The sequence below is a fragment of the Triturus cristatus genome, chromosome 8 (assembly GCF_964204655.1).
Source record: "Triturus cristatus chromosome 8, aTriCri1.1, whole genome shotgun sequence".
Lineage (NCBI taxonomy): Eukaryota > Metazoa > Chordata > Amphibia > Caudata > Salamandridae > Triturus > Triturus cristatus.
Window position 1 is genome coordinate 189,071,798 of NC_140591.1, and position 27,222 is coordinate 189,099,019.

A 27,222-nucleotide genomic window follows, 5' to 3' on the forward strand; every position below is an offset into this window, starting at 1 on the left:
GCCACTTTTGCCTTGAAAAGGGCTCATCAGCCAGGTATAGCTATACTCTAGTGGCACAGTGAGCAAGGCACCCACATCTGGGCATACTGTTGCCACCTATGGTGGTACATCAAACACACAAAAGGTGATGGGATGAATACTTGCAATTTGACTAACCACTTGCAATCGCTCGGGGTAGCATCTCAACCCATCATTATTTTGCTCACCATGCCACCTCAGTTTGGACCCAGCCATATACAAATCAGCCTCAACACTGTTCCTCATGGGAATAGTCCAGCCTGAACAACCAGACCATGCAGCATTTGCACATACATAGGGTCCAGGGGGGAGCCAGAGACTGGTCTATCAAAGGGGGAAATTGGATGCTCCAGATGCAATCAAAATGGAGTCGTCTTCAGACAAATGGTATGGTCATGTGCTCTCATACAGGGTTGGTGGACAGATGTGCCAGCCTATATCGCAGACTGAACAGGTACACATGGTACTTCTAAGGTTTGTTTATTGGTGCTTATTACAAGTTGAAAGACCGATTTAGTGATCTAGCTCGGATTACTGCAAAGAGGATAATCTCCATGAGCTAGAGATCCCCACAACTATCAGATCTGGGTAGATAAAAGACAGACCTGAATAGTTTCACTTTAGCGGAGATAAGATGTCCACAAATAGTGGCAGGTTAAGGGTACTGTCTTGTCCCAATGTGGGATTGAATTAGGAACCTCTGTTGCAAACCTTTGACTCCAAATCGGACAATAGACTCCCACAGACTGAGATTTGGCACGGTTTGGAGCAAAAAGTGATAAAGATCGAAACACAGAGTGAGGCTTAGTTATGGCCTTCCTGGACCCCTGTTTGGTCCAAAACTGTGAGCTCAGAGATGGGTACACACCCAGAAATGTCTAGCACTAAGCTTGAACTTCACTGCGTATAATATGAGGGGCTGCGTAGGGGAAAGAGTTTGAGGGGATATTACATTTGCTTTTCGTTTCTTTTGTTCTTTTTTTTCTTACAGTTGCAAAGGTTGAGCTTAAAGCAGTTTAGTATTCTATTTACACTACTATCCTCAAGTAATTTCATTGGATATGTATGTCGAAAATTGAAATTTTTTATTTGCGTAATTAATTAAAATTGTTACAAAGTTCGCATAAAAAAAAAATGAAATTACAAATGAGTAAAAACTTTTTTTTTTTTGTATAAAAAATAATGCTGAGAATGATTACTCCTTGCTTTTGAAAGAGGTACTTATACTATCCGGAGGTTAAGAAGTCCCCGGTGGCCCCCTGTCTGTTAGGCCCTCATGTTCTATTAACACTAGGCATTTTTTTGCTTCTTCCAGGAATTTGACTCCACGGCAAGCCAAGATTATGGAGGAGCCTCTGAGCCAACATGTCTGCAAGATCGAATGTTTAACACGTTCAAAATAGGTTTCAATAAAAATCGTCTCTGGTTTATCAGGGCCGGGCATGTACAGAAAAGATGGACCAAAGTTTCTGTATGGTACCTGCAAAGGCGGCATTGTTTCGTCTGGTGCGGCGGTTTCCAAGATGGCAGTAGGTCTTTTGAGACATGCATCCCCATCCAATAAGCCATAAATACTTTTTTGAGATGACCATTGAAGTGGGATGCTAGGTAAGGCAATGGTTTTAAAGATGTAAAAGAGTTCATGATGGTCCACCCATGCTGACGTTTTGCCAATGTCTCTTTATCCTCCATAAACAATTTCCTTTTTGCCGACATGTTGGCTAGTTTGCTTAACATAGCCTTGTCTGACCCTGATTTCCAGACTGATTCCAACTTCAGCTTTTCCACACATTGTTTCAGATATTGTCCCCAAATAGTCGGCTTTTCAGTTTCCCCACGTTTTTTTATTTCCTCCCAGCTTAGCCAATCCAATGTTTCTGAGTGAGCAGTTCGAAGTTTATGACAAAGTTTCACAAAGCTGCTCATGCTCCGGTACTTCTGATTTTGCAGACCAAATTCAAGCCTGACTTGTGCGGCTGAGGCAGATTTAGGCAGATTGAAGACCGCTTTATAAATTTTGGTCTGTAAGTTGTTTAGAAGATCAGCCTCCTTCCCACACCATGTAACCAAGCCATACGATAAGGTGGGCATTATCTGTGCTGCCATCACTTTTAATTGGTGACTATAATTAGGACAGTCCATTTTACCTTTTAGGGAGCGGTGGGCAAAAATAAGGGATTGTGCCTTTGTTTTTAATGCTGTTTTGTGGCCATTATACTTTCCTCCTTTTGTTATTGTTAGTCCCAAATACTTATAGTTCTCTTGTTCTTTCACTGTTATCCCTTGTGCCGTCCATTTGTATTTTAATTTATTCGGGTCAACCAACCGGACCACTTTTGTTTTTTCTTTGTTTAGTTCCAAGCTTGCCCTTTCTAAGTACGATGTTAATTTGTTGATGGCTCTTTGTAAATCGATTGGGGTTTTACTCAACAAGACTATGTCATCAGCGTATTGTAAATAATAAATTGTGTTGTCTACCAAGTGGGGAGGATGACTATCTACTGATTCAATCGCATTTGTAAGGTCTGCAAGAAAGAGATAAAAAAGGGTGGGGGCTAAAACACAGCCTTGTTTTATACCTTGGTGCGTTGGGATCCTCCCTGTTGTACTACCTCCGTTTCCCAGTTTCACCTTTGTCCAAGTATTTTGGTATAAGGCTTTGATGGCTATTAAGAGCTGGTGTGGCAGCCCCCAGCTCTCCAACTTACTCCATAGGCGCTCTCTATTTACTCGGTCAAAGGCGGACTTGATATCGATAAAACAAGCATACAGTCGAGTACCTTTTCCTACGGCTTGATCTATTAGGATTGTCAGACAGGTTAGGTTCGTTATTGTTCCCATTCCTTGCATAAATCCTGTTTGAAATTTTGGCATGATCTTTGTTTCTAAGATCCAAGCTTGTAGTTCTGATAAGATGCAAGAGGCATATAGTTTAGCCTCTACATCGATTAGGGATATCAATCTATAGTTCGAGGGGTTTCGATGGTCACCGCGCTTAAAAATGGGATGGATGATGCTCCCTTTCCAGGAGACAGGTAACTCTGCATGTTTGTATGTTTGATTAAACAATGGTGTTAGAATCTCCGACCACAGGTCCGGGTCGTGCTTAAAGATTGCGTTTGGCAGCCCGTTGGGTCCTGCTGCCCCCTCTGTCTTTAATCTTAAGATTATCGATCTTAGTTCGTTTTTACTATTTAAATCATCTAATTCTGTTAACCCGTTCTCCAGGTTTTCCTGCACGAATTCCCCATTTTTGTTTTTATTCTCTCCTTTTAATTCCTCCATGTGGTCCTTCTCTGCCCCAGAGTTGTTGTAGTGACCTGTCTCCGTTTTGCTATATAGAGTTTGCACGTGTCTGATCCAGATGTCTGCTCCAACCCCGGCTTCCTGTTGGAGTTTAAACCCTTGATTGAGATCATTTATAATACCCCAAAAATCCCGGCTGTTCGGATTTTTTCCCGAAATTAGCAACTTATGCCAGATGGATTCTTTGCAGCTGTCAGTGCCTTCCTGTAAGTGCTCCTTGCTCTCCCCAATTTAGATATGTTTGCCGCAAATCCCGATGTTTTTTGATTTGCCAAGGCCCGGACCTCCTTAGCCACTTTTCTCTTTTTTGCTCTAAGATCCATATTGAACCACGGCTCCTTTTTGTTGTAAAAGATTCTGCAGTTCCCTGACCTTGCTGGGAATTTAAGTTGCAAGACCTGAATCGTTTGTTCCCAGTTGGATACTCGGTCCTCCTCCTTTTGGGTTCCAAAGTTAGCCATCTGTGCTTTAACTGAGACCATGATTTTACCCAGACCCTCACCATGCCATTTTCATTTTTTCAGATTAAACTTTGATGCTTGTTGCAATAGAGAGGTCATTGTTGGCGCCATACTTGGTGCAGAATTCAGACTTATAATTTGAGGAAGATGGTCACTTTCAGCTCAATGTTCTATACCAAACGCTTCGATACTGGGGATTAACTCATCACTTATTATAGTATAATCAATTATTGAGTGAACCCTGCCACATAAATATGTGGCGGCTGCCGGCCTGTCCTCCTTAAATTTCCCATTTAATATTGACAGGCCGTGGTCATTAAGGCTGGATGCTAACTGTTTTCCTCCACTGTTTACTTTTATCATCACCTTCGCCTTGTTTTAGTCGATAAGGACATTGTTGAAGTCACCAGAGATGACCAGTGGATATTTTGAGTAAATCCTTTGCAAGAACTTAATAAGTGATAACAAAGTCACGTGTTTTTCTTTTTGTGACGGTCTGTCGGGATGGATATAGACATTAAGAATTATCAATTTCCAAAGTTCCGTGCCCGATGACTGATTTTCGGTAATTCTGATCACTTGGACCCACTTCAAGCCCACGTCTATTTCCTCAGATGCCCAGTTGAACTTAAGGGTTACGTATGTCGAAAGTCCACCACGAGGGTGACCATGCGTGGAGAGGCTTTCTGCATGTATTTGATATTCTTGGAAGCCTGGAATTGGTGTTGATGCTAATTTCCAGGACTCCTGAATCAAAATGATGTCTTGTCGTAAGAAGAAGGCTTGGGTTTCATAGTCATGGGCCATTTCTCGAAAGCCATGCACATTCCACGAACAGATTAAAACTATGGGCTTCTTTATTACTTTCTGGCGGGGCATCAGGTTCCGTGAAATCCCGGTAGGATTCAGAACGGGGTTAGGCAGCTTTGTTGCTCAAGACAGTAGGAATCCAGGACCAACCCATTCTGTCTACGTGACGGCGATCAATTGCTTGTGCTTTACGGGATGCACTAGAAGGCTCTGGCGTAAAGGCCCTGGCGCCACGTAAACAAGTGGATGTTTGGCCTGTGCTCTCTTGCCCCTCTGTTTGATCTCGTTTGCTAAATTGTAATAGATATGGGTACCTCGTGCGCTTGTGGCGCGTTATAGAAATTCCCCATGTTTCGAACTGAGGTCTTGCAAGATATATCCTGTCTACCAGATCCTTTGAGGCCCAGGTTGTAACTGTTTCTTCTGTATCCGTTTTGTTTGCATTTTGCTGGAATTCCACAGAATAAAGATCCTGGGAGGTAATACCTTTTAGGTCCGATAGTTCTTTAAACTGTGTTAACAGGTTGCCTCGGTTCAGGATGTCCTGCGTGCCCCTTGTCGAATAATCAGGAATAAACGTTAATTTTAGCTCGTATGGTTCTGAGTGATTCCTTCCATCCTTGAATTTTGTGTCTGTTTTGCGAGGAGTAAGGTTACAAGCTTGTAACCTGGCACTGACTGACTTGATCAGTTTTTGTTCTTGCTCGTTCTGTACGGTCTCAGATATAAATGCTTGATTCTGTATAAGGGCTGTATTCTTTTTCTTCAGTCGGGGCATGTTTTGCTCCCTTTGTGAAAAAGAGCATTTACGTTCTTTTTCCAGGACAGTAATTCGCAGGGGGGTTAACACTGCGTTATTTACGACTGCTACTGCTGCACCGCTTTGTTCGTGTGTGTTCCTTTCAGGAATTGTAAATAATTGTTGCTCACTGAAATTTTCTATTGCTGGATTTGAAACCTCATTATGGCTGTTTTGTGTAGCCGGACTGTTTATTACCGATGCTCGTGTCATGTCATGCTCCTCATGAACTCCGTGTTCACCCCCTTGTGATGGTTTGGATTCTTTACGTCCCCGCACTTGTACTAAAGAATGGTGGTTTGTTCTTGTGACCTCTTTGCATTCATCGCCCATAGGTAGGTGTGGACTTAGGTTGACTCCTGGTCTGGAGCCTTCTCCCCTTTGTGTGAGTGATGAATTTAGTTTGTCAGTTGGGTCTGGTAAAAGACCCTCACCACCTGTTGGCCCGTTCAAGAGGTTAGAATTGTTTCCGGGATGGAATTTATTTTTAAATATAGGGAAGATTTTCTCAGAAACCACATTGTGTTGTTTCTTGTTCTTGAGCCTGGCCTTTCTCGCCCTTTTCCTTTCTCTCTGTTAGTTTTTCCTCGGAGTTAGATTGGTGGATGGACTGAGATTCTTCAATAACTGATACGATTTTACCTAGACCACATTCCTTTGATGATTGGTCTGGATCCGTTGTATGTTTACTTATTGAGGCCTTTCTCTTAAATGTTTGTAATTTTTCCGGGGAAGGAGTTATTTCTAGCACCTTTCAGTTAACACGTGAAAGTTTAACCTCCCCTAGAATGTCCATCAGGATGGCCGGAAGGCTTGTTAGTTTTTCTATTATACTTCCACAACCACAGTTTTGTTTTTGATCACTCCTTCCTGTGTTGAAATCTGGTATCCCCTGAGTTGTTAGGAGCGCAGAAAGGGAATCCAATTTTGCATTTATACCCGAAATGTGCCCAGCCACTAATGTAATACGATCGATCTGGACTTCCATTTTGTTAGATTGGTAATTCAGCACCCTTATTGCTTGCTCTAGGCTGCTTAGCAAGGATTGGGTCCATGATGTTGAAGGCTCATGTTTTTCGATTTTACTCAGGTCCTTTAGCTCTAAGTCCGACATGGACCCCGATGAAATTGTAATTGGCACTGAATGGCTCAGGAGTTGCTGATTAATCTGCGTGTTTCTGCGGTCATTTGTGCCTGCTTTTTGTTGGTTTCTACTTGGGTCGAGGCCTCGAGGAGTTGAAACCAGCATGCCCGGACTCAGATGCTGATCGCCGGGACCGTGTTTTACTCGTGAATCTCTCTCGAGTATCGATGTATTTTGTGATTCTTTCGGAGAGTTCCTCAAATCGGGAGTCATTTGATAAAAAAAGGGGATTTAACCATGAGTCCGGTTCTGGCCCTAAAAGGATGGATTGATTTTTATGGCCTGAATTTCCCTCATGGATGCCCCTATTTCCTCTAATGTGGTCACCAGCGTCAACCTTGTCGTCACTTGTCACGGCTGTTATCTCACTTTTTCTTCGTGTCGGCCTTGGGGCCTTTACGAGGTCATTGTCTCCAGTGTCCCTTACAGCGCTGCCTCCATTAATTTCATTTGAGGTTGCTGAGGCGTTAGGACAATGCACTTGTGCGGTGACCAACGCAGGTTTGCCTTGAAGAGAACACATAGGAGTAGTTGGAGACTCTAGTTTGGTACTAGGCACGTTTGATGGCTCAAGAGGGCTTGGAAGCTTAGAAGCCTCCACTGTTGGAGCATAAATCGGTGCCATTGGGTCTTTTAGGTAAAAGTATTTTAAGAGAACGGGTTTCCGTCTGGGGTCAGGTCTTGGCTCGGGGGTTGGTACCGATACCAACTTTTCCCTAGTTTTTAGTACAGTCCCCGATTCCGGTGATCTTTTTGCTTCCATGGTTAGCTTTCTCGATTTTTTGGTGGGTTTTTTACTTTCCGCAGGTAGGCGTGTTTTCCCCGATCTCATTTCCCCTTTCTGGGACCCACACTCCTTTAGGCCCTGTCTGACGATCAAGTCGTGTTATTTAATGGCAGTTCTTGGCAGGGTCGGACGTGTCTAAGACGGGTACTTTACAGGTGCTTGTCGAGGCAGGGAAAAAGAAAAAAGGAGGGAGGGAAAAGAAAAAAGGGAGTTACCAGAGTCTCCGGTCTCACCAGTCTCGTTTTTCATGCAGTCATACAGGACTTATGATACAGGGTTGCAAAGCACCCTTAGTTCTCCGTATCACAATGCACCTGCCAACCCTCCCTTGAATTAAATTTGCTTCTTACAGCAGTATTCCCTTTCCTCTTGGCTCTTCCACTCCTCCACGGTGCCTTCAGACCCTGACGTGAGGGAATGACCAACCCTGTCCACAATCCGCTCCTACAGCCACACTGACTCCCCCAGGCGGGAACTCACCCCACCTGGCTTTTCTGCCGCTTAGTCCACGCTGTGTCTTGCTGGAGCCCCCGTCCCAGGGCTCCTCCGCTGCACTCCGCGGGATCCAACCCACACCACCTCTCGATTCGGAGGCAACTAGGACCCGGGGGCGCGGAGGGAGTGCGTCGGTGGAAACAGGCACAGCACCCCCACCGGCCTCCTCCAAAGCCTCCTCCGAAGCCCGCTGCAATTACGATGATGACGCCGATGCCGGTGCCTCCCAAGTTGGTAACGGCGGCGCCAAACGGTCCCAGACGTTCCCACCCCGTTCCAGGCCCAGCGGCCCCCGCAACAATGACGTGGCTGCGGCACGGTATGAAGAAATGAAGCAGTGCGGTGCAGTGGACAGGCGGGTAGCGGGCGGGCGGTGGTGTAGCGAACTAGCAGCTTAAATGCTTATAATGCCCTTTTCCGACCCTTTTGGGCCGCCACTCTGCTGTATTACAGTCTGCAGTCCGCAATCTGCAGTCTGCAACTTTCTGGTGCTTTCGCTTTTCCCAGCGTCTGGCTCCCTTGCCTTGGCTTGCTGTGGTCACGGACTCTGCTCATCTGTAGTGGATATGTATGTCCATTGCGGTTATTCTGGTAAATGATATACTCACATTATCTTCTGTTTGGCATACTAAGTTAGAACACAATTGGTTATATATATATCACAATTATGCATTCCTACAAAGATCAATTTAAAAAATGTGACTCGTCTTGAAGTGATATGGTTTTTCTCTACGAGAGGCTGTATGACAATGACCATTTCCTTTTATTTCCTCACTTTTAATAAAAGATGAGGAGGACAGGTTCCAGAGCATAGCTGTTTTGAACTAATTTTTTTATTTTAAGATTGGTTTATCATAATTTGACAGTGATTTTAATTTAAAACTTAAAAAACGTACTGATGATGCTGCCTATTAATAGGCATCTCATTTATAATTTGTTGGAGATTTTTTCTCTATGCTTTGAAATGCACTCTGGATTCTGCACGTTAATGAATATTAATAAATATCCATTGAGAAGCTTAATTACCACTGAACCCATAAACAAACATACACCTCAGTAAATTACAACAGAAGGGCCATTAGGCCACATGTTTTCTGTCCACTTTCTTCAAATGTGCAGCAAAAACGGAAATGAATAGCTTGTTCTGACACAGCAACTGTATTATTAGTTTAACTCCTTTATTTTTGGCCCTCCACAACTAAAGCTAAAATTCTATGGGTTTTGAATGACACATTTATACAACATGAAACGTTTACTCTCAAGAATCATATCCACGTGCCCAAAGCAGAGTCCATGGAGAATGGCAGCCTATGGGCTGAACAAGAAAGTGTGGCAACACAGTCACTGTATATTATTTTATAATAAAACTCTCAAGGGCATCTTGAAGTCTGCATACATAGCTATGCATGTGTCTTGTGCAGTGATTTACATTTTTTATATTGTGCAGATGTGTTGGTTCAGTTTCAATATTTTATTTTGAACAGGCAGTGGTGCATACAAATGCAGCACTGAATAGAGTAACTCACCGCTTTAGATTCCAAATAATAATCCTGGTTCCCTTTTTCCCAATAATTGCATCCAGTTCGGCCAAAAGTTCTTTCTCTGATGAAAACAAGGAATGTTTCAGGATTGCGCTCAGATTAGCCTGAGATGCTGCACTTTTATTGAGCTGCCGTAAGCATGCAGTTAAGGATTCAGAACATGGAAATGGAATTTATAACAGGAAGAATGTGTAGCAGCTAAAACTAAAAAACTGGCTCTTTCAGACTGTTCGCTCACATACCGTATTTGCAGGTGACTTGCCGGGGTTTTCTAGAGAGGGGAAATAAATCGTGTGATCTTTACACAAAACACGGCTTAGGTTTAAACATTAACTTTTCAATGTGCATGTGAACATTTTTAACATAACTTTCCTAGTGTTAATACTGAATTGAAAAAGAACATTTCAAACTTAATACTGGAATGCAGAAAACAAGACAGCCAAGACGAAGTCACTGTAGGTGAATGTGGTAAAAGGTATAGTTCATCACTTTTAATGTCTGTCCCACTGTAACTTTAGTTCCCAAAAATATTTTCTACAGAACAACAGTACATGGTCCTGGAACCATTCTCATGCAAAGAGGGGACCAGTGCATATAGAAGATGGCTACCAATATGTAGTGATGGAAACCTGAAATAATTTAATGCTTCCTATTAGATTTGTCAAAACCTCCCTGTAGGCATTTCAATGGAGCCAACGGGTTACTCATGTTGAAGGACTTGGCCAGGATGTCAGGAACTGCATCTAAGCCTGGACACTGTACAGCAGTTCCAGGCTAGCTGAAACAAAATAAAATAGGGAAAGACCAAACAAGTCAAACCATAGATGACAGTACTTGGCAAACCCAATTTAGGGTTTCTGAGGTACAAAAGAGTTAATGGGCTTCAACTGCGGGTACTAAGACTGATTTACACTAATGGTAAAGAGCCTGGCCTGCTATGGATAGAGATAACTGAGAAGCAAATACACTACTTTACCACTTGACTTTCAGGGCTGCAAGGCAAGCAGTCCGAAGCTTACTCAGGGAGGTGGTGTCGAATTATAGACTCAGAACTCAACAATCAACAATCAACATAATATCACCCAATAAAGGAATGTCCAGTCAGTTCTTTCACTTTATAAAAGAGAAGGAAAATGTTACTTACCCTGTAAGCATAAGTTCTATAGCGTGTTGTGCTGTAGATTCATCTGCTCTGTATATTCCTGCAATCCAGTGTTGGGCTCGGACATTTGCAAGTTATTTTTCTTCAAAGAAGTCACATGGTATGGTGCGACTTCTCTCACAGTTGACAATGCACATGGACATGGATTACATGGTAGACTGTTTTCCGCACAGCAGGAGAGAGTAGTATGGAGAGGTGAGTAAACGCAGTAAGGTGCAAATGTGTATTTGCAAAGGAAGCTAGTAAAAATATAAAACGGAGATTTGTGTTCACAGCCACACACTTCTTGGGAGGAGGGTGGGTGCATGTGAATCTACAGAACTACAGGCTGCAAACAGATGTTTACAGGGAAAGGAACATTTTCCGTTCGTAGCATGTGTTACTGTAGATACACATGCTCTGCACTGACTGTAAAGCAGCACACCCTCACAAATGGTGGCTAGAGTGTGGATGATGCAAATGTCTAAAATATGTTATGTTGTTATTCTATGCAGATTTATGGAGCACACCCTCACCCAGGAGGGTATCCTGGCCCTAAGCAGATGTGAGTCTACCAAAACCTACAGCCTAATGGGGCTACTCGAAAAGCTAGGTCTTCGTCTTCCTGCGGAATTCAAGAAGTGAGGAGGAGGCTCTGAAGTATAGCAGCAGGTCATTCCATGCTTTAGACGCCGTGTAAGAGAAAGCTCGACCGTGGATCTGGATTTCTGTTTGCGTGGGATATGTGCAAGTAGAAGAACCGATGAGCTGAGGTATCTGGAAGGTTTGTGAAAGCAGATGCGATTGTAGAAATATGCTGGTCAGTGTTATGTAATGCCATGAAAGTATGGGTAAGGAATCTGAAATGTGCATGTTTGTGTATGGGGATCTAAAGGAGCTCCATCAGGTGCAGTATGATGCAAGTGTGAAGTGGGAGGTAGAGAGCGGCTCTGGCACTGAATTTTGAATACTCTGCAGCCTTCAGAATTGTCTGTTGATCTCGGCAAGAGGTTCTTCCAGTAGTGCTGCGTGCTTGTGACCTGGGCATGCATGATGGTTTGCCGGGTGCTGAGTAGGAGCCGCCAACCTAAGGGTATGGAAGTTTGACGCGGTCATGTTGTGTTTGCTATTGATAATGATCCCAAGATTATTTGCATGGGTGGTGGGGGTGTCTGTCCTAACTCTGCTGGCCAGCAGGTGGAGTCCCACAGTGAACTGCTCTTCCCGAACATCACGATTTTGGTCTGGTCGGTCTTTAGCTTCAGACAATTGGTCTTCATCCAGTGGGCGATTTCAGTCTTGCAGGCACTGAACTTAAATGGGGTACAGGGCATCTTGTCCGTGAGGTAGAGAATGAGTTGAATGTGGTCGGTGTAGGACGTTGAGGTTGTGAGAGCGGATGATATGGGCTAGAGCAGGGGTACTCACAAACTTTCTCTTGGGGGCCAAATTTACAGTGTGGTTTGTGGCCAAGGGCTGCACCTTGGGGGCGGGGTCATTGGGGGAGGGGGCGGGGCTAGAGCAACAAAAAAAAACTGTGACCATGAGGTGGAACACAGGTCCCTGCAGCGGACGCCTTCGTCCACTGAGCCACCGGACCCGGCATACACATACCTCCCTCCTCCGTCTCCCTCCATCCTCAGTCTCCCTCCGTCCTCCATCTCCCTCCCTCTCCCTCCGTCTCCCTCCCTCTCCCTCCCCCTCCGTCTCCCTCCCTCCGTCTCCCTCCCTCCTCCATCTCCCTCCCTCCTCCATCTCCCTCCCTCCTCCATCTCCCTCCCTCCTCCATCTCCCTCCCTCCTCCATCTCCCTCCCTCCTCCGTCTCCCTCCCTCTCTCCTTCTATCTGTCTCTCTCCCTCTCCGTCTCTCTCCGTCTCCCCCTCTCTGTCTCTCTCCCCTCTCTGTCTCTCTCCCCCCTCTGTCTCCCTCCCCCCTCTGTCTCCCTCCCCCCTCTGTCTCCCTCCCTCCCTGTCTCCCTCTGTCTCCCCCCTCTCTGTCTCCCCCCTCTCCGTCTCCCCCCTCTCTGTCTCCCTCCCTGTCTCCCTCCCTCCCTGTCTCCCTCCCTCCCTCCCCCTCTCTCTCTCTCCGTCTCCCTCCCTCTCTGTGTCCCTCCCTCTCTGTGTCCCTCCCTCCCCCTAACCCCCTATTCCCCTCTCTCCCTCCCTCTCCGTCTCCCTCCCTCCCTCTCCCTCCCTCCCTCTCAGTCATGGTTACCTTTTTCCTTTTACACTCATTATTCTGAAATTAGTGAGTGCTTTTGCATGAAAAGGTAAGGCCATGACTACAGGGCCCGGAAGGGACCCGTTTCAGTGGCCATTGCTTATATTCTTTCAAAACATAGGCAGTATGGTATAAAAAGACCACATTCGTAAACACACAGTCGCTGTACACATTTTGTTTTCCAATTCACCCATCAAGCAGGTATTTCAGTACCTCCAGGGAAGGTGCACTTTCCCACACAGGGAAAACAATGTTGTTCAAAGAGAGAGGAGAAAACAAAAGTATCACTCCACTGGCAAACACTGTAAAGTGGCGCTAATGTGTTAAGGTGTAATAAATAAATCTGGCCACCTCGCAACCACTCTGTCTTGCTTTAATTAGTTATTTATTTTTCACATTTGGAATGTTTTATTTCTCTCCACCCGGAGGCTGCACTTGTGTCAGAGAAAGACAACGTTTCCAGCAAAAATGTTATTCTTTTTTGGATCCATTTCACAGGGGAGCAAATAAACGAAAGGCGGAAAGAGAGGGTAATATCCGTTTCTTGAAGTCTCGGTTTTCACTAACTGAGGAGCGAGACAGAATGAGAGGGAAGACTCTGAGGCTTTGATGCCGTCACCGTGGTGTGCACGCACAGTTTAATTTATGGGGACTTGGGGAGGCTGAAGAGGATTGCTTCCAGGCGCAGCCGTCTCCCTAGCTTAGAGTGAGGGGGCCCGTGGAGCGTGGGGCCCCCCACACCGCGGGGGCTGCGTTATGCCCCTGGCAGCTGAGGCAGCTTCCCTTCCAGGGCACACACACAGCCCCACCCGAGTACTTCACAGGTCTTTAAGAGACCATTTGCATGATAACGAGGCTTTCTTGTATTTCACCTCTTAGCGCCCCAGCAGCTCCACGTGTTTGCTGACACTGTTAAACACCGGTACGATGTCTGCAAGGTCCGCGGGCCGCCAAGAAAGGCTTGCCGGGCCGCTCGCGGCCCGCACTATGAGTACCCCTGGGCTAGAGGGATCACTTTTGTGGTGAAGAGGGTCGGGTTCAGGGAGGATCCTTGCGGAATTCCGCAGATGAGGTCTTAGGTGTCCACGGTGTATAGTGCCAGACTGACTGAGTCCTTCCCGGGAGGAGGAGCAGATCCATGGGAGTGTGTGTCCATGGATTATGATGTCTTTTAGGTGTTGGATGAGAATGGTGTGGGAGACTATGTCAAACACTGCAGAGAGGTCCAGGAGGATGAGCACCGCCATGTCGACTCAGTCCAGAGTGATGCGGTTGTCTTCTGTGGTGGCACGGGCAGTTTTGTGCTGTGGTTGGGTCTAAAACCAGCCTGAGTTGTGTTGAGGAGTTGGTGGTCATTTAGGTAGTCAGGTAGGCGTCTGTTGATGATTTTCTTAATGACATTTGCCCGGAATGGTAGCGGGGAGATTGGCCTGTAGTTGGCGAGCGTTGAAGGGTCCACGGAAGTTTTCTTCAACAATGGGGGTACTGTTGCATGCTTTAAAGCATCTGGGAAGGTCATGGAAGAAGTGGAGACATTCAGAATAGGTGCGAGCATGGCACTGATGGATTCCAGTTCTCTGGAGTAGGCATGGTAGGGACCAAGGTCTAATTGGGACCCTCAGTAAATGGACTTCATGCTGGCAGCAGTTTGAGGTAATGATGGCCCACGTGGCTAGCACTGGTTCTTTGGATTAGTTTGGGAGGCGTTTGGCGAGGTCTTTTGTGTCAGTTGCAGGTTGAAGTTATTGTAAATGGTGGTAAGTTTGTTACTGAACAGTTGAGAAAGATCATTGCAGAGTTTCTGCAAGGAGGTGATTGAGTTGGAGCCGGCTGCTGCTTCACAATTAAGTTTTTTCCTTCTGTTGGTGCGTCTCAGGGCAGATATGAACAGTCTCCTGTCTGTACTGTCCAGGCTCATTCAGTTGTTTCTAATTAAATAAGGTCCTTAAGACTGTCTAGCCAACCAATGCGTGCTGTCTGGTTAAGATACCCACTCAATAATGCATAGTGAGTGTGTGTGGGGTTGACCAACTGCCTACTTTACATATGTTAGCTTGGAGAATATTTCCTAGGAAGACGATGGTTTTGAACTGCGTTGTGTACATTGTACGACCAGGGGCTCCTTTTAACTTTGTGGTAGCAAGTTTGGATGCACTTCACTATCCATTTGACGATATTGGTCGGCTCTTGTGAGGTTTGGCAAAGGCTACAAACAGTTGGTACGTCTTAGGAAAGGGTATGGCCATTTTAATGTAATACATGAGTTTTACATCTTAGGTTTGGATGCTTCTCACTACTCCAAAGTCTGGTTGTGGGGGAAAAGAATGGGAGCTCTATGGTATGGTTGAGATGAAAAGGGGTGACCAATTCAAGAATATTTGTCAGTACCATCTTATTTTTATTACCTTAAATGAAGGGTTCCTGTAGCGTGAGGGCTTGCAGTTCACTAATACGTCAGAGATATTAATGCCACAAGGAAGGCCTCTTTCCAAGAGAGGTACTCTAGAGGGCAAATGAGTAAGTGCTTAAAAGGGGGCCTGGGGTTGGGGGGCGCATGAGTGTAGTAAGAAGTATGTGCAGATTCCAACCTGGAGGGGGAAGGAACTCTGGCAGGATTGCCCTTTTGAGGCATTCGATGAAGGCTTTAAAAACAGGTATACAGAAAAGGGGGGAATGTTTCCTGTTTTGCATGTAAGCTGCTAAATGAAGCCTTATGGAGGTGTAGGCACGGCCTGATGTTTGGAGCTGGAGCAGGTAGCAGGTGATATTCTGGAATGCTAGTTTTAAGTGGGCTTGTGGGTGCAGTAGTGAACAAATATTTTCCACTTTGTTGCATAGCAAGCTAGTGTGGGAAGTTTGTTAAACTCCTGTAGGATGTCCAAGTATTTCAGCAGAAGACGCAGGTAGCCAAACGCTAGGACTTTAGGTGCCAAAGGGCTAGATTAAGCTATGCGGTGTCCAGGAGTATGATCTGACCCTGGTTTTTGATGAGAACATCTGGCATGTTCAGAAGTTTCTAGTGTGGACTGATTGATATCTCAAGAAGCGCTGACTACCAAGGAGGGCTACATGGTCCAGGAGGGGGACACAAGGATGACAGTCTGAGCCACATCTTCCTAATCACTAATGAAAGGAGAGGGAGAAGTGGACAAAATGTAAGCAAAGATCCCTGCCAAACTTAATTTTATGGCATCTTTTTGAAGAAACCTATTTACCTCTTCCTCTAGTAGGTTGAGATTTTCTCTGTTGAAGGTGCAGTTGCAGGGTTGGATGTTGAAGGGACTGTGAGAATTTCTAGCCAGTACCCATGTGAACCACAGCTAATACCAAATTGCCTGATGTGATTTTCTTCCACTGAGGGAGAAAATAGTCTACCTGAAACTCAACAGGTGTTTTGCTATCAGGGACAGGCAGCGGAGTCAATGTTTTGAGGTGGATGCTCCTTTCCTGGAACCTCCTTAGCCCCTGGTGTAACCTCATGATGTCTGCTGTTGGTATGATCGTTGCTGCCTCTGGTAGAAGGGAGAAGATTCAAAAGAGGTGGCTTTGAAGCCGGCCCTCTACTGGTTCCTCCGAAAGAAGCCTCTAGGATATGAAGTGTGGAGGGCACCCATGGCTGGGGAAGAATCCGCGTCCTTTTTCTTTTCCTAACATTGGGTCAACTTGTGGGATGAAAAGTGTCCGTCATCAAAAGGCAAGGTGAGCAGATTTTCGGGTTTAAAGTTCGAGATATGGAACCATGCAAGAAGTCTGATAAGGACGGTGTTGGTGACCCTCGAGATGCTGTGTTGGAGGCATCTAGGGTACAGCGGGTACTGGCAATGGAGATGGACTTTCTTTCTGCCACTAATTCCTTTACCCTATTGCTAAACTTCTAGAGAGAGGCTTAACTGTTCCTGCATCTCGTTCCATTCAGACCGGTCAAATTGAGAGAGGAGGCCGACTGAGTTGGCTATCCTCCTTTGAGGGGCGGCTCCATAGGCTACCCTCTTTCCAGCAGCATCAAGTTTCTTACTCTACTCGTCAGGCTAGGGCAGAGTTGTCTGTGTCCTAAGCAGAAGCACACTTTCATGCTATATGGACTACCAGGGAGTCAGGAGGGACATTGGGTTAGGCCTAATATTTTTTTCACAACCCCTGGTGTTACCACCCCTGCCTTGATGGCGTCTTTTAAGGTGTCTGTGGTAGGTTTTAACATACTTTCAGCATAGGTAGTAAGTGTACATTCCTCTCTGACCTCGATAATATCACAACTAAGAAAGCATCTTCCTCCTGGAGGACATGCATATCCTCCTTATAGAAAGTGGACGCCCTATGAATCACCTCATGGTGCGAGCAGCTGTTGTCTGGGTGTGATGCCCTTCCCGGATAGTGATGGATAGTGATCCAGGTCTGGATGTCCCTGAGGATCGACATCATAGTCATACCATGGGTCATCGGTGGAGGGTGGCACCAGATTCAATGGGGTATCTTAATGGCTGGTGCAATAGAAACGTCTGCCTTCCCCATAGGAAGGGTTTCGGAACCGTCTGGCAAATGCGGAGGAGTGAATGTGGGAGGTGAAGGTGGTGGAGGACGCGAAACAGGAGGAAGGAAGTAATGGGGTTATGGGTTGTTCACTTACAAATTACGGTTTGATAACCAGAGGGTCTGAGGGAAAATTTTAAAGACCACACAGGGTTTGTTCCCCCAAAAAAACAGGATGAAAGATAATGTGAAACCCTGGGGTCTATAAAATGTTTGGAAAGTGTAAAAAAAACTACTACATCAATATTGGATCAAATGATACCAAATCTGAAAGTGAAACAATACCTAAAGAAATAAATGGGCATATCCCTTTAAAGGACGAAATCCCTCACTCACCAAAGGTGACATGCTTCATCATTTGGTATTCTCCATCCCAGAGGAAACCCCTAGTTCCTCTGGGGGCTACATCTCCCTCACTGTGAGGGAGGAGCTCAGGGATGTTTTGATAGTAAAGATGTTTAGATATACTAAATCCACAAATGTAAAGCTGATGGTATGAGTGAGAGCGCAGCCCAAAATAAAATTTTATGTTTTTTGTTTTAAGTGTAAGTGAAATTAAAACAAGCTCAAGAGCGTGAAACACAACTTAATACATGCTTGGCTAGAGTTAAAATAATAGTGCACCAGCAGTCAACGGATTTTTAGACCGTGGTGATGGTAAAGTTCGTCAACATGTTTCAGCCATAAAGCCTCTAAGAAGGCACGGCTTTCATCAGGACTAGAATAAGCTACTGCGTGCAAATGAACCCAAGTAAAGGATACTCTAGGTACACGTTCTTACAATACGTGCATCATTGGTGAAGACAACCTGAAAAAACCCAAAAACAACATAAAGATAAGTGGTGTTTCAAATAATCAGTCTTGAATAGAAGACAGATAGATAAAGAATACAACTTACCCGTGAATACTGGGTAAGTCACCACACCTCTCACTGGCAACCGCTCAGGAAAAGGGCACCGCTCAATAAAAAGTAGGGTGATCAATGTTTAGTGGGAATCAGATCTCAATCCTGAAGGGGGGTAATACCGCTCAGTTTTTAACCCTACAGAAGAGCCTCCCAAAGATGTAGGAAAAACATAATACAATGACAGGAACATAAGATAAAAAACTAAGTTTTCAACCAGCCGTGGGTTACTGTCAAAAAACAATGTGTCAGACATAAAACCATGAGTTGGAAAACACTGACACCAATAGTGATGTCAGGTTCTCTACAATCTATTGGTTAAGTCAAACAAGATGAAACAGCCAGTAGAACCCCGTCTATCTCTTAATATATCAAGAGCACTATGACGAGTCCAAACAACATGACTCCAATCACGGATAAAGTGTTCTGTAAAAACCACAGCAAAGCTTGGGCAAAGTAATAACAGGAAAAGCCACAATAAGCCTACCTGTCCGTCGGCACGCCGGCACTTCATTGAGCCTGAAGCCGGAGGTCCAGAGAACCGGAAGTTCTAGCTCTAAAGAGGCAGTCCCGTACAGTTGGATGCCCAATCACAGGATCAGATGAAAAAAACAATCAGTGTAAGGGTACGCGCCAAAACAGATACTCAACAGGGCATGCGCGTAGAAAACCACTACTGTTGAGGCATGCGTGTAAGCCAGAACAGATCACAAATCCGCGCATGTGCAGAGGAACACTGAGCTCGAAACTGTGACAATAAAGGCTATTATCAGGCACATAGCCATAGCGTCCTTGAGGAAAAAGTTTGCCCGCAAAAGCAGATATCCAAAGCGGCAAATAAACATCCTACAAGCAAAGACCTCCACAAAATCGGAGCTCCCAAAATCGTAAGCTCCTATAAATGAACACAGCTGTACAATGGCTTCACCTTGCCTGTATAATGATGTAAAACAAAATGACTGAGTTTGTGCACAGAACTCCCTGCACTACCCTGTTGAAGTAGTCGGCAGTGTATAACATTCCTATATATCTGGCACATGAATCAGACATATTTGTAAGGGAAGTATCAATCTTATCCAATGTCAGTGTGACCTCGCAAACCAGACAGTGTTCATGAAAGTTCAATTAATTAATAATCATGTGCCAAAGACATTCTTTAAAAATACTCCGGTGACGGAAAAGATGTCCTAAGGCATGTGTCACAACAAATCATGTAGTGACTGGAACGTCCAGTGTGGGAACTAAATCTGATTAACCACATGACAGTTAGATAAAAGCACATCCTTAATGTAGTGCAAGAACGTGAGACCAAACCTTAAATGCAGAGGATGTTCCCCACCCTATATTAACAGCCAGGGAATATCATCATTCATACCGCAGGCGTCTGTATGTAGCTTATACACCCACCATTGTTCTCGTTTAAACAAGAAAGCAGATATGTCAGTATGATGAGATGGAATAAATGGTTTCTCCAAGACTGTCCACTTGAGATCGCTTGGACTATGTTGCATAGCCAAGAAATGTTGGGTCAATTTCGTGGACGCCTTACCACATCGTATTGTGCTCTTGTGTTCTAGGATACGGATCTTAACCTTCCTAGTAGTCATGCCCACGTATCGTAATGCACAAGGACATGTAATCATGTATATCAGATTATTACTGTTGCAGTTGGTATGGCACTTAAGACGCCACGGCCTTGGTGACCCAATGTCAATTTCAGTGGTCATAGTCGTATGAGGACATGCCGCACATGATCCACAAGGAAAATGTCCCTGTACTGCCGGTAGCCCCCATAGAGTGTTCTGTGTCTCTTTGCTTTTAACACGAGGACGGGTGTGTACCAGCCGATCCCTTAGATTGGTACTTCGTTTGAATGCAAACAAGGTCGTGGTAACCTCTCCTCGCCTATATTCAAAATCTTCCAGTGAGATAAGATGGTATTTTTAATCCGATTGGAAAATTTACAAAAAGTGTGGACACAGGTCAATCTGTCCTGAGTTTCTTTCTTCAACTTCGGTTCCAACAAGGCTTCACGGTTATTGTTGAAAGCCCGTTTAAAAGATCTTTTTGTCAATTTTCTAGGATACTGTCTAGCTTGTAATTGTTGCGACAAGTTTTGAGCATGTTCTTGATATTTCTCTGTAGAAGAACAGTTCCTCTTGACCCGCAGAAACTGGCCAAAGGGTAAATTATCCCTTAAGGCTTGAGGATGGTAACTGTCATATAGCAATAAAGAATTTCTTGCCAAGGGTTTCCTGTATAGTTCTGTAGTAAGACCCCCATTAGATGGTGAAATCAAAATATCCAAAAAAGGAAGATGGGTTTTACTGAACTCACACGTAAAGTTCAGATAGGCATTGCAGATGTTAAGCCATATCTTGAACTCCAAAAGTGATGACAAAGAGCCGCGCCAAACTACAAAAACATCATCAATATATCTTTTCCATATAAGAATATTTGCTAGATAGGGATTGATGATATTGAGAACATGTTCTGACTCAAAGACATGAACGTACAGATTAGCCAGACTGGGAGCAAAAATGCTCCCCATAGATGTACCGGATATCTGCAGGAAAAATTGCTCCTCGAATTGAAAAAAGTTTTCTTTCATTGCCAATTTGGCACATGAAACAATGAAGGATACTGGTGTGATAGAGTCTGGAGGGTTATTTAACAGAAGTGTCTCTATCATAGATAATGTTTCGTCCTGAGGGATACAAGGATAAAGTGACTCAACGTCGAAGGAAACCAGAAAATCTGTCTGGGTATCGAACGTCAAGTCATTAACTAATACCAGGATGTCTTTCGTGTCCTTCAAATATGTAGGCATTTTCTCAACCAAGGGGCGCAAAAAATGGTCCGAAAAAGAAGACTGGGGTTCCAACAGAGAACCTAGTCCTGAAATAATAGGACGACCTGGAGGTGGTACCAGATTCTTATGCACCTTAGGTTGTATGTAAAAATAAGGTACAACCGGAAAATTTCTGACCAGATATAGCGCTTCATTCGCTGTAATCCAGCCATTAGTGCTAGCCTCATTCACTAGAACTTTGATTTCCAGTAAATGAGGCTAGCACTAATGGCTGGATTACAGCGAATGAAGCGCTATATCTGGTCAGAAATTTTCCGGTTGTACCTTATTTTTACATACTACCTAAGGTGCATAAGAATCTGGTACCACCTCCAGGTCGTCCTATTATTTCAGGACTAGGTTCTCTGTTGGAACCCCTGTCTTCTTTTTCGGACCATTTTTTGCGCCCCTTGGTTGAGAAAATGCCTACATATTTGAAGGACACGAAAGACATCCTGGTATTAGTTAATGACTTGACGTTCGATACCCAGACAGATTTTCTGGTTTCCTTCGACGTTGTCACTTTATCCTTGTATCCCTCAGGACGAAACATTATCTATGATAGAGACACTTCTGTTAAATAACCCTCCAGACTCTATCACACCAGTATCCTTCATTGTTTCATGTGCCAAATTGGCAATGAAAGAAAACTTTTTTCAATTCGAGGAGCAATTTTTCCTGCAGATATCCGGTACATCTATGGGGAGCATTTTTGCTCCCAGTCTGGCTAATCTGTACGTTCATGTCTTTGAGTCAGAACATGTTCTCAATATCATCAATCCCTATCTAGCAAATATTCTTATATGGAAAAGATATATTGATGATGTTTTTGTAGTTTGGCGCGGCTCTTTGTCATCACTTTTGGAGTTTAAGATATGGCTTAACATCTGCAATGCCTATCTGAACTTTACGTGTGAGTTCAGTAAAACCCATCTTCCTTTTTTGGATATTTTGATTTCACCATCTAATGGGGGTCTTACTACAGAACTATACAGGAAACCCTTGGCAAGAAATTCTTTATTGCTATATGACAGTTACCATCCTCAAGCCTTAAGGGATAATTTACCCTTTGGCCAGTTTCTGCGGGTCAAGAGGAACTGTTCTTCTACAGAGAAATATCAAGAACATGCTCAAAACTTGTCGCAACAATTACAAGCTAGACAGTATCCTAGAAAATTGACAAAAAGATATTTTAAACGGGCTTTCAACAATAACCGTGAAGCCTTGTTGGAACCGAAGTTGAAGAAAGAAACTCAGGACAGATTGACATGTGTCCACACTTTTTGTAAATTTTCCAATCGGATTAAAAATACCATCTTATCTCACTGGAAGATTTTGAATATAGGCGAGGAGAGGTTACCACGCCCTTGTTTGCATTCAAACGAAGTACCAATCTAAGGGATCGGCTGGTACACACCCGTCCTCGTGTTAAAAGCAAAGAGACACAGAACACTCTATGGGGGCTACCGGCAGTACAGGGACATTTTCCTTGTGGATCATGTGCGGCATGTCCTCATACGACTATGACCACTGAAATTGACATTGGGTCACCAAGGCCGTGGCGTCTTATGTGCCATACCAACTGCAACAGTAATAATCTGATATACATGATTACATGCCCTTGTGCATTACGATACGTGGGCATGACTACTAGGAAGGTTAAGATCCGTATCCTAGAACACAAGAGCACAATACGATGTGGTAAGCGGTCCACGAAATTGACCCAACATTTCTTGGCTATGCAACATAGTCCAAGCGATCTCAAGTGGACAGTCTTGGAGAAACCATTTATTCCATCTCATCATACTGGCATATCTGCTTTCTTGTTTAAACGAGAACAATGGTGGGTGTATAAGCTACATACAGACGCCTGCGGTATGAATGATGATATTCCCTGGCTGTTAATATAGGGTGGGGAACATCCTCTGCATTTAAGGTTTGGTCTCACTTTCTTGCACTACATTAAGGATGTGCTTTTATCTAACTGTCATGTGGTTAATCAGATTTAGTTCCCACACTGGTCGTTCCAGTCACTACATGATTTGTTGTGACACATGCCTTAGGACATCTTTTCCGTCACCGGAGTATTTTTAAAGAATGTCTTTGGCACATGATTATTAATTAATTGAACTTTCATGAACACTGTCTGGTTTGCGAGGTCACACTGACATTGGATAAGATTGATACTTCCCTTACAAATATGTCTGATTCATGTGCCAGATATATAGGAATGTTATACACTGCCGACTACTTCAACAGGGTAGTGCAGGGAGTTCTGTGCACAAACTCAGTCATTTTGTTTTACATCATTATACAGGCAAGGTGAAGCCATTGTACAGCTGTGTTCATTTATAGGGGCTTACGATTTTGGGAGCTCCGATTTTGTGGAGGTCTTTGCTTGTAGGATGTTTATTTGCCGCTTTGGATATCTGCTTTTGCGGGCAAACTTTTTCCTCAAGGACCCTATGGCTATGTGCCTGATAATAGCCTTTATTGTCACAGTTTCGAGCTCAGTGTTCCTCTGCACATGCGCGGATTTGTGATCTGTTCTGGCTTACACGCATGCCTCAACAGTAGTGGTTTTCTACGCGCATGCCCTGTTGAGTATCTGTTTTGGCGCGTACCCTTACACTGATTGTTTTTTCCATCTGATCCTGTGATTGGGCATCCAAATGTACGGGACTGCCTCTTTAGAGCTAGAACTTCCGGTTCTCTGGACCTCCGGCTTCAGGCTCAATGAAGCGCCGGCGTGCCGACGGACAGGTAGGCTTATTGTGGCTTTTCCTGTTATTACTTTGCCCAAGCTTTGCTGTGGTTTTTACAGAACACTTTATCCGTGATTGGAGTCATGTTGTTTGGACTCGTCATAGTTCTCTTGATATATTAAGAGATAGACGGGGTTCTACTGGCTTTTTCATCTTGTTTGACTTAACCAATAGATTGTAGATAACCTGACATCACTATTGGTGTCAGTCTTTTCCAACTCATGGTTTTATGTCTGACACATTGTTTTTTGACAGTAACCCACGGCTGGTTGAAAACTTAGTTTTTTATCTTAAGTTCCTGTCATTGTATTATGTTTTTCCTACATCTTTGGGAGGCTCTTCTATAGGGTTAAAAACTGAGCGGTATTACCCCCCCTTCAGGATTGAGATCTGATTCCCACTAAACATTGATCACCCTACTTTTTATAGAGCGGTGCCCTTTTCCTGAGCGGTTGCCAGTGAGAGGTGTGGTGACTTACCCAGTATTCACGGGTAAGTTGTATTCTTTATCTATCTGTCTTCTATTCAAGACTGATTATTTGAAACACCACTTATCTTTATGTTGTTTTTGGGTTTTTTCAGGTTGTCTTCACCAATGATGCACGTATTGCAAGAACGTGTACCTAGAGTATCCTTTACTTGGGTTCATTTGCACGCAGTAGCTTATTCTAGTCCTGATGAAAGCCATACCTTCTTAGAGGCTTTATGGCTGAAACATGTTGACGAACTTTACATCACCACGGTCTAAAAATCCGTTGACTGCTGGTGCACTATTATTTTAACTCTAGCCAAGCATGTATTACGAATAAAGTTGTGTTTCACGCTCGAGCTAGTTTTAATTTCACTAACACTTAAAACAAAAAACATAAAATTTTCTTTTGCGCTGCGCTCTCACTCATACCATCAGCTTTACATTTGTGGATTTAGTGTATCTAAACATCTTTACTATCAAAACATCCCTGGGCTCCTCCCTCACAGTAAGGAAGTTGTAGCCCCCAAAGGAACTAGGGGTTTCTTCTGGGATGGAGAATCCCAAATGATTAAGCATGTCACCTTTGGTGAGTGAGGGATTTCGTCCTTTAAAGAGATATGCCCATTTATTTCTTTAGGTGTTGTTTCACTTTCAGATTTGGTATCATTTGATCCAATATTGATGTAGTAGTTTTTTTTACACTTTCCAAACATTTTATAGACCCCAGGGTTTCACATTATCTTTTATTTCGTTATGGGTTGTTCCCCTGTCCTTGCGCCTTTCATGCGTGGAAGTTGGGAGGGGATCAAAAGTAAACTCTTCCTCAAAGTTTAAAGAACTAGTTACTTACCTGTACACTATGGTTCTCCAGTATTATCTTTCATAGATTCACATGCTTGTATCTTCCCCATCGTCATGGTGGGAGTTTCACGGTAACAGAATGACCACAGCAGTATAAGAAAACTGCATAGCAAAATCCCATAGGGAATCATCTTATTTGGTAACTAAATCTCATCATTATGTGGTCCAAAACTCAGCCAATCGGCTGCTAGCCCTGCCCTCACACTCCCCAGCAGAGCCTTCCTGCCTCAGATTTCCAGCCACGAGTGCGAGACTAGAATACTCTTAGAGACAATGAGGTTCTGCCTGAGAAATGGGGAGGTGGGCGGGCCGCATGTGAATCTATGAAAGATAATACTGGAGAACCATAGTGTACAGGTAAGTAACTAGTTCTTTCTCCAGTATTGAATCTTTCATAGATTCACATGCTTGTATCAGAATAGTAAGCGGTACTTATCCCAAACTGCATTTCCAGGCTAGAACCCCCCAATAAACGTGGGCTCTGCTCTTTTGGGTAGAATGTTAACATACACTGCAGTATTTGAAAATTTGTGTAACCATACATATATCTGTACATATACATTGTTATAATCCATGATAAATACCTTAATGAAATAGGTGCCGTAGAACTGCTTGTCCCACTGCTGCATCCTTTCTCCACGCTGCGTCCAGACAATAATGACCAGTAAAGGTGTGCGCATTCTTCCATGTCGCAGCTCTACAAATGTCTGGCAATGGCACTCCCGCAAATAGGGCCGTAGAAGTTGCCATCTTCCTCGTTGAGTGCGCACGTACTTTGGTTTGCAAAGGCCTTCCAGCTTTGGCATGACACAAGGATATTGCTGACGATATCCATCTCGAGATACTGGCTCTGGAAAGTGCCACCCCTTTCCTGGGGCCGGCAAAGGCTACGAAAAGCTGATTTGTTTTTCTGAATGCTTGGGTCTTGTCGATATAGAATTTGAGACATCGTTTGATGTCTAAAGATTGCAACGCTCTTTCCGCCGCTGTTGACGGGTCCTTAAAAAAATGTAGGCAAAACTACTGGTTCATTCAGGTGAAAGCTGGAGGGGACTTTAGGAATAAATTTGGGATTCGTCCTGAGAATCACTCTGTCCTGCCTGAATTGTAGGAATGGTTCTGCGATTGAGAAGGCCTGAATCTCGCTGACCCTTCTTGCCGATGTGAGTGCTAACAATAACGCCGTCTTCCATGAGACAAACTGCAATTCCGCCTTATGGATGGGTTCAAAGGGCGGCTTCATCAACTGCGTAAGAACTGTATTCAGTTGCCAAGGAACAATTGGTCTTTGAACAGGAGGGAACATTCTGAAGAGCCCTCTGAGGAATTCCTTAATGACTCTTTGGGACCAAAGAGAGGGACGGCCAGGAACTCTTGTGTACCTTGAAATAGCGGCCAGATGTACCTTTATGGACATATGAGAGAGTCCGGATTTGGCCAATGTCAATAGATATGGAAGAATCTGGGCAGACGAGACCCGAAATGGATGCAAATTGTTAACTGCGCACCAGTGACAGAACCTTTTCCATTTCGCCGTATATGTTTTGTTTGTGGAGACTGCCCGGGATCGTGAAATAATGTCTTTGCAGTCCTGAGGGATCTTTAAGAGGTGGAATTCATGCTCGTGAGGTTCCATGCTGACAAGCTGAGCGATTTCAAATTTGGATGCAGTATCTGACCATTGTGCATAGTTATCAGATCCTGCTCTAATGGGAACTGTATCCTTGGAGTCATCGATAGCCTGAGAAGTTCGGAGAACCATGCTTGTCTCAGCCATGCTGGTGCAATCAGAAACAGATGACACGGCTCTGATTTCCTTTTCCTTAAGATTCTCAATATCAGAGGAAACGGGGGAAACGCATATGCAAACATTCCTGTCCAGCACATCTGTAGCGCATTGCCCCACGATCCCTTCTGCGGAAACCTGCTTGCAAAGTTTTTGCATTTTGAATTGTGGCGGTCCGCGAATAAGTCTAGCCTTGGCGTGCCCCATACTTTGAAAACTTTGGAGAGGTGCTTCTGATGTAGTTCCCACTCGTGAGAGATTTCGGGAGATCTGCTCAAAATATCCGCCCTTATGTTGTCCACTCCTGCAATATGCTGCACTTGCAGTGATACG

At 44.3% G+C, this 27,222-nt stretch overlaps 1 protein-coding gene across 1 annotated transcript in view; it reads right to left on the reverse strand.

The window, feature by feature from the left end:
• MORC3 (MORC family CW-type zinc finger 3) overlaps nucleotides 1-27,222 on the reverse strand; it is a 684,179-nt gene that overhangs the window by 457,334 nt on the left and 199,623 nt on the right. Inside the window, exon 5 of the mRNA XM_085621291.1 lies at nucleotides 9,347-9,494. Coding sequence (XP_085477417.1) covers nucleotides 9,347-9,494 — 148 coding nt within the window. The remainder of the gene's footprint in view (nucleotides 1-9,346; nucleotides 9,495-27,222) is intronic.